Consider the following 8,499-nt stretch of genomic DNA (forward strand, 5'->3'; position numbering starts at 1 on the left):
CTTGCTTTGGTCTTTTGAGACAGTCTCACTATGAAGTTCAGGTTGGTCGTGAACTGACTTTGCAGGTCAGGCTGGCATCAAAACTTGTAGCAATCCTCCTGCCTCAGGCTGAGATTTCAGGAATGTGCCACTATACCCAGCCTTGATCTCTTAATGACAGCCCTTCTCACTGGGATGAGACTGAATCTCAATGTAGTTCTGATTTGAATTTTCCACACAAATATACAGAACATTTTTTTTCTGTGCCAGTATACCCACAATGTCACAGTTCAGAGTTCATGGCCTGAGTCATTTGCAGATTTTTCCCTAGAACTTTACTAATAATTGTTCATGGAAACCCCCACAATTTCATGGAAAACACAAATATCATGCACAGTAGTTTTTCTTGAAGGAGGCTTGCAAGTAGCCAATCCAGTGGTGTCACTCAGTTCTCCTTGTTGCTGATCGGCTGCTGTAAGAGATGCATCAGCATTCCCACACCGAACAGGTTGCAGGTTGCACAGCTGTGTGGCTCCCTCCAGTGCTGTTTCATTTTTAAAGTTCTAAGATCCCAGAGCCAACAGATAACCTGCATTTTCATAGGCTTTATTAATATAGTATTTTACTAAATTACATAATTTGAGGTGACATGGCATACTGAGGATTTAAACTATAGAAATTGGCATTTAGTCACTTTTCTGACCATATCTGAACTTTGCAGTTCTGTACAATCTGTGGATGCTCTAGGAATGTAACCCCTGAAATGTTCACTGTACTTATTAGCCATTTAGAGTGGGATTAGATGGAATCTCAACATTGTTTTGATTTTTAACTTAATGCTCACATGTACTTTTCAAGTTCATTATATATTGTTGGTATTAATCCTCATAATAAAGATTTTCTCCCATTCTGTAGGCTATTTCTCATTCCCTTTGTTGGGAAGAAGCTTAAATTTAATCCCATTTGTTGACTCTTGCTATGAACTCCTATGCTAGCGGGAGTCCTATTCAGGAACTCCCCACTAAAGCCAAGCACCTGTGGCCTCAAGTGTCGCTCTTTCAGAGGTTTTTGATCAAGTTCTTATTTTTTTAACAGGGTGAGATGATCAGTTTTTCTTCTACAAGTGATGTCCAGTTTTCCCAGCACCATTTGTTTAAAGAGGCTGTCTTCTCTACAACATACATTTCTGACTCCTTGTGCGGATTTGTTTCTACATCCTCTTAATTCTGTTCCACTGCTCTACATGTCCATTTTTGTCAGTACCATGCTGTTTTTGTTACTATGGCTTTGCAGTATAATTTTAAAAGGAATGTTGTGATTCCTCCAACCTTGTTCATTTTGCTTAGAATTGCCTTGGCTATTTGTTGGTCACATTCCCATATGCATGTTGGGATTATTTTTTCTAATTCTATAAAGAATGTCATCAGTTTACTGATTGAGATTGCACTGTATCTGTAGGTTGCTTTTGGTAATAATGACCATTTTGACTTTCTTAATTCTGCCACTGATGAGCATGAGGGGATTGAGAACACCTTTCAGTGTTCCAAAATTTTCGTTGTAGAGATTGTCCCCCTATTTTGTTAGGTTTATCCCTTGATATTTTATTTGAAGCCAGTTTCTCAGCTAGTCCATTTTTGGTGTAAAGACTGATCCTTTACTGATGTTTTGACAATTCATTGTATATCCTGCTACATTGCTGAATTCATCTATCGGCTCTAAGAGTAGATCTCTAGGGTATCAGTAAAAATATTTGACTTCTTTTTTCTCTTGCCTAATTGTTCCAGCTAGTTTCAAGAACTATACTGAATAAGTTGTGAGAGTGGACATCCTTGCCTTGTTCCTGAGCAGGTTTTTTGTTTTGTTTTGTTTTTTTTTTTTTTTTTGTATCACAGCTAGGGAAATAATGCCTAAGCTAAGAATTATACATATGCCTTTTTACTTTTATCAATTTTATACTTCTTAGCTCAAACATTTAGGTCTCTGATCTTTGAATTACTTTATATGGTATGTAGTAGTGTTCTGACAGCATTTATATGTGGCTATTCAATTGTCTGAACACCATTTATGGGAAAATATTTTCCAATTATCAAAAATTGCGTAAATGTAGAGGTTTATTACTGGGCTTAGTTATCCATATGTTTGTGATAACCTTTAATATTTGGATTGTGTACAGAAATACAACTGACTTTTGTACATTGATAGTAGGTCATGAATACCACTAACGCTAACTAAAATTTTGTGTGTATGTTTGGCCTCCTCACAATTTTCTATGTACACAGTTATGTTATTTGCAGCTCAAGATGGTGTGAGGTTTTCCTTTCCAATCTGCATGGCTTTTCTTTCTTTTTGCAAAATTGCCCTGGCTAACGCCACCAGGAAATAGAACTGGCATAATGGATATCTTATCTTTTGTCTTTTCTGTTTATATATGATGTTCACTGATGACCTTAACCAAATTAAGTTTTAAATTTTTGAAGATTTTTATTTATCTTGGAAAGCTTTTATATTTTGTTAAAAGAATTTTTTTTTTTTTTAATGTACTGATGTGATCACCTAGTTTCTGTTCTTAATTCTACAAAGGTGGGCATGTCATACTGGTGAGTTTTCCATTTTTAAGCCAACTTTGCATTCCTAGGGTAAACCCTGATTGGTTATGCTGCAGGGCCACAAAATGGATAAAAGAAATTGTCAACAAGTTAGACTTTAATAAATCAATATATTTTTGACACAATATGCCCCAAAGTTTTATACTTCTCCAAGTAAGTAAATACAGATAAAACAAGGCATAACTGTATCAGACCTGAAAGTAGTAGAGGTATATTAAGAATAGACGTTTTTTATCTCCTTCACCTTGTACTAAACTGTTCTGAGGGAATTTACTCAGAAAACTTAAGAGACCTTTGGATCCAAAGTGCATGCTTTTGTTTCTACCCTTCCTTTGGGTGGAAATTAGAAGGGTCACTCTGGCTGCCAGGTAATTTCCCTGTCTTCCCTCTAAAGAACGAGCATTGTTCTGAATTAACCTATTTGTGATATCATCCCCCAAGGGAGACGATTTATACGATGAAGTTCACCATTAACCAAGTAAGTTGTTTTAATTTCTGTGAAATTGAGATGCACCATTTTCATTCAAAGGTCAAAAAAGATTCCAGCTGATGGAAACAAAGATTTCCATGTTGAGTTCTTTGTTCATATCACTTATTAAAATAACAGTTATACCCATATGAGCCATATATATCTTTTAACAGCAATTAAAAACACCGTGTAGACTTAACACATAACAGCATAAGCAGTTACAGATGTGTTTTTCTGTTTAGCTGATACCAACGAGGATGTTAAGTTTATTTAGTAACATTATAAGGCAACAACTGATCCTCAGCAAGTCAGCAAACTAATGAAATAAACACATTCATACTTCCTTGGCCTGAAGTAGCCCCCTTGGTTTCCCTTAGTGAATCTTCCCATGTTTAATTTTATCTGCTAAGCTATGGAAACATGGCATGCAACAATCTTTTTCGTAGATCAAATATAAGAATTCCTTTGAAATGATAGTTCTTCACACTTTCCCTGAATGTGTAGTACTATGCTACGTACATTATTTTCTACAGAATTTAAACGTATTGGTTAGAGCTTGAAATGACTGAGAAAGTTATTCAGTGGTCACATAATTAGAACCACTTGATAGTTTGCCCCAAGTATCGCTTGGGCAGCATGTTTAGGTACTATGCCAATTACTGCCTGGGCAGTACAAAGCATGTCAATTCTTTTATTACATAAATCTGATAAAATTGTCGTTTTTATATTTCCCGTTACAAAAATTACCAAACTAAAAATACACAATTTTTGGTCATCTTATATTTAAATAATTGGAGTGAGGGCCAGGGATGTAGCTCAGCAGGACAATGCCTGCCACCTGACAAGTGCAAGGCCCTGAGTTTAATTCCTGGTACCAAAAAAAGAAAAAAGGGGGAAAAAAATCACCACCAAAAAAATTACATAATTGCAGTAAATGGTTAAAAGGGTAGGACCAAGCAGGTTTAATTTCAAACTGCCATGTAATTACTGCATGTAATTACTTGACCGTTTCTGCCATTAATACCATCTCCAGACCCTAAGTGCCATAAGACTAAATGAGCATCTTGTTTTGCAAAACATGAAAGGTTCATAATGCTGATCAGCAGTATTATTTGCAGAGAAATACCCAAAGGCAAAAAGGAAAACCATGATTACTGTTGAAATGTCTTGCTTCCCAAAGGAAAACTATCAAAAGGAGCAACCTGTATTTCATGTAGTTTTCCAACATGGTGCTTATGTCTAATAACCTACTTCAGATTAACCACAGGGACAAAACATAAGCTTGTATTAAGAAATTCACTGAGATACTATTATTCTCCACAACTCTGATTCTGTATGAACTGTAAACCCTGCAAAGCATCATCTGTTACAATACTGACATATTAGGTAGCCAGAAATTTTAAATACATGAAGGATAAAATATGGTTTCTACAAAGTCCAAATTAAAAGACTGCACTGTAAAGTGTCAACTTTGGAAGGTAAGAGCCAGCATACAGAACATGATGTTCAGCTTTAGCTGCAGCCCTGCTATCTGCATAGACCCAGTGAGTTTAGCACAGTTAGAGTAAGTCACAAAGCAGTTTTAGGAATGTTGTCTCCTTTGATGCACAATTACTAAGCTGAGGAATCAAACAGATCTGAGGGCCTCTTTTTTTAAGAAGCATTCTTCTCACCTGAGAAGTCTACTTAAAAAAACTAGGGCCCATCCTTACTGTTTAAGAAATACAAACTCAAAATGTGACAAAACTTTTTACATTTAATCATGTGAAAACTTTAGCTTCATTTACCACTAATCTCATCAAACCCTATTACTTCTGAGTCCTAAAATCCACAAGAGGTGCAATTAGATAATAAGCTAAATGATGAAAAAGCACCTTTATTATAGGTACAATGGTCTAATTCCCCTACAGACTACCACCTCAAGTCTCAGGAAGCTGGTCCCAATGGACAGTAAGTTACCAAAAACAACTAGCTAGAGAGAAAAACAGTGAAAGTATGCCATAAAGTATTAACCTTGTCTAACAGAAGCCTCCAATGAAACAAAAAGAAAAATATATCTAAAATGCAATAGCTTTCCATCCCCACTACCTCTCCTTCCTCTTCCACTCCAGAATGGCCATGGCGGCAACTCTGCTCTAAGGAAAGAACTTGGGTCATACAGTTTTCTGAACCAAAAGAACCTATGAAAACCCAGAGGAAAATTTGAACAAAGGAAACCTCAAAAGTGCAGCACAGCAATGACTCTCAATGATAAATTCAGTCACTAAGCTCAGGACCTGGCTCTACATTAGGGGCCAAGTTTTGTGACAGACACAAAGTAAACTACAGCAGCATCAGCAAACTTCTAGAGCTTTCAACAGAGAACTAGCTGGGACACATAGGAAAGAGGTTCTACACCACTGCTCTAGGGCTGCCTGAACAAGTATTGTTTACCTATAAGGGCCTCCATGGTTCAGTACTGCTTCTGTAGTCCACAAAGCAATCACTTTCCACTGAACTAAAAGCTGTATCTCAAGGGGAGTCCTACCCTAGCAATATATATATATTTTTTTTACCCACCATCTACTGACACAACAAATGATCTTGGGCTTTAATTGGAAATAATTTCCTCAGTAGTGGTCTGACAGTACATCAGTCATGGTGAACCTATGTCATGTGTGCCACAGCTGACTGGCAATTGTTATTGAAAGCTCTAAAAGGTTTGCTATCACTGACCTATATCTTTGTTCATCTGAGAGAGACAGCTATTAAAGTGGTTTATTGGCTTTTATCCTTAAGGTAACACAAAATGACATATACCATGGTGTGTAGTGGCAGTACCCACATGTGCTTCAGTGCCAAAAAATTCACATTTTCAAGCGTCAGAAAGGCCGTGCCTCACTATTTGACATTTCAACCCAAAGAGTGCTTGACCCTAAAGGGCATTAACCTAAAAAGCTCTGAACATATGACTTAAATAACAAATATCTATATAACATGGGATAAAACTGTCACATGGAGTATCCTCTGGACATGTACTTTAAGAGCTCATCCACAAGATTAAAACACAAAGAGACTGTAGGTGCACACCCAGGCAAAGGGAAATACCCAATCTGGGAACTTCTCCTTCAGAGCATCCAGGTGGGAGGATCTGCTGTCTTCTCCAGAATGATAGTGGGCAGCAACAGCCACAGTGACCATTCCTCCTTCAGGCTGTTCTCCTGAAACCTGCTGGAGAAAACCAGTTTTCTGAAGCCAGGACACCAAAACTGAGGTTCTGGCTAAATACCATGTAGTAGATTGTCCAGTGAAACAAGAACTGCTGGGAAAAGCATACCTGCACTTCTATCCAGAACCGCCAGACAGAGGCCTGGAGGCCATGAGAATAAAATACAAAATAGTCTTCCCCTTTGCATGAGACTGGGGTCCCATTGCCAAGAGACCACTGAGAAAGTGTGGATCCTTTGTGAGCGCGAACATAGAATGACATATGGCTCGGTCCTATAAGATGAGGAAAAACAGTTACATAAATCTTCTTTTAAGAAGCATCAACAAGGGCCAGGGAGATGGCTCAGTAGAATACATGCTTGCCTGGCAAGCACAGGGTCTTGAGTTCAATCCCAGGTTCCACAAAAAGAAAGAAGCATCAACAAGAAAAGCATTTAATCAGTGCCCAAACTATACTATGAAGGCTAGTGCCTTTAAGTACTCCAAACACATTTACCAGTTTAGGCATTCAGTGTGTATCAAAACGGTTAAATAATGGTGTACAGAAGAAAAGGTACAGAATCTAAAAAAACTTGTGTTAAATGTTGGTACTGTTAGCTGCTACACTAGGCATTCATGTAATAAGTTTGAATCAATTTTTTCATCTGTGAAGTAGTTTTTTGAGGGAATTATATTAGAAAAAAAGTTATTGGGAAGATTGCAGAGTGCTATAAATGTACTGAATAGGATTATGAAGAGAATTACAGTTATCAGACAACATTTGATACATAACACCTTAAGATATTCTTTTTTTTTTTTTTTTTTTTGTATTTTACGGAAGGGTCTACAGGGTGTTCAGGGTCTCACTACTAAATTGGACTCATAGTGATCTACCTGTTCACAGCCTCCCAAGAGCTGGGATTACAGGTATGCGCCACCACGCCTGGTTTCAGTGGCACACACCTGTAATCCCAGCACTTAGGAGGCTGTAAACAGGAGAATCACTATGAGTCCGATCTAGTAGTAAGACCCTGAACACCCGTAGACCCTCCGCTAAAATACAAAAAAAGAAGAAAAGGCAGACTAAATTTTTCTATTACAGTTTTCCAGAAGTCCCCCCAAAACCTGCATAGCTCCTGGTCCCCATCAGTGGACTAATCTGAGGAGTTTACAGCAATGTGTGATGAGGTGCAGGGATGACTCGGGCATGACCTAGGACACTACCGCCATCCTCCCTTGCTCTTAGGTTTCTATTGTGATCTTTCTCTGCTTGCTGCTGCCATGCCTCCTTGCCTTCGAGCCAGCTAACTGTAAACTGAAGCTGCTACAAACTCGGCTAAAGTAAACCTCTTCTTTAAGCTATGGGTGTTGGGCACTGTGTCTCAGTGATGAGAAAGTAACTAAGATGATGTCCACAGCAAAATAAACTCAAATGACAAATCATGAAAAGCTAAAAAGATGTTTAAAAAAAAAAAAAAAAAAGGCAAGTGCTTGCCCGGCAAGCACAAGGTCCCCAGTTCAATCCCTGGCACCACACACACACAAAAAAAAACTGCTGTAGAAAAAGAAAAGGCAAATGAAAAAGGTGACTGCCAAGTTGTTGGGTATGGTAGCACATGCCTGTAATCCCAGCACTCAAGAGACTGAGGCAGGAGGATCACTGAGTTCTAGGCCACCTTGGACGACATAGTCCTGGTCTCAAAAAAAAAAAAAAGGCAAGTCAGAAAGAACCCGTAGTTAATTTGTATCCCTAAATTAAGGAAAAGTTTGTGGACACAGCTCTGTGGAATGGTTCTGGGTTCAGTCTCCAGTATCAAAAAAAAAAAAAAAAAAGTAAAAGGTCAAATAGAGGATTACAATAAATATGAACCTCTGCAAACTATCTTGTATGTGCTTCAATTAAGACAGGAGAGGTGGGGCCGGGGAGATAGTTTGGAGGCACACACCTGTAATCCCAGCACTGGGGAGGCTGAGACCGGAGGATCACTACAAGTCTGAGCTGCATAGGCGGACCCTGTACCAAATAAACTAGTACTGTATTTTTCTAGGAAAATACATACTACCAAAACTTAACATTTTTCCAAAAAATACAGATTACCAAAACTAATACATAGTTTAGCCTGACCAATTTTCCTGGATGTTCACTGAATAGTTAAGCTAATTTTTCAACCAAATAATTCCAGTGCTCCATAATTTTTTTATTTCTTTTTTCTTTTTTCTTCTTTTTTTTTTTTTTTTTTTTTTTTTGCGGAACCGGGG

At 38.0% G+C, this 8,499-nt stretch overlaps 2 protein-coding genes across 2 annotated transcripts in view; one reads left to right on the top strand and one right to left on the bottom strand.

Moving 5' to 3' along the window:
• Ric1 (RIC1 homolog, RAB6A GEF complex partner 1) overlaps positions 1 to 1,637 on the top strand; it is a 203,253-nt gene extending 201,616 nt beyond the window's left edge. Inside the window, exon 28 of the mRNA XM_023721957.1 lies at positions 1,075 to 1,637. The gene's annotated coding sequence lies outside the window, so the exon portion shown is untranslated. The remainder of the gene's footprint in view (positions 1 to 1,074) is intronic.
• Positions 1,638 to 5,599: 3,962 nt separating this feature from the next.
• The window catches only part of Ermp1 (endoplasmic reticulum metallopeptidase 1), a 43,813-nt gene continuing 40,913 nt past the window's right edge, over positions 5,600 to 8,499 (bottom strand). The window contains exons 15-16 of the mRNA XM_023721939.1: positions 6,371 to 6,534; positions 5,600 to 6,261 (exon numbers count right to left, since the gene is read on the bottom strand). Of these exons, the coding sequence (XP_023577707.1) occupies positions 6,094 to 6,261; positions 6,371 to 6,534 (332 nt within the window). The 3' untranslated portion in view covers positions 5,600 to 6,093. The remainder of the gene's footprint in view (positions 6,262 to 6,370; positions 6,535 to 8,499) is intronic.

Source organism: Octodon degus, unplaced genomic scaffold (assembly GCF_000260255.1).
Source record: "Octodon degus isolate 3935 unplaced genomic scaffold, OctDeg1.0 scaffold00087, whole genome shotgun sequence".
Taxonomy (NCBI): domain Eukaryota; kingdom Metazoa; phylum Chordata; class Mammalia; order Rodentia; family Octodontidae; genus Octodon; species Octodon degus.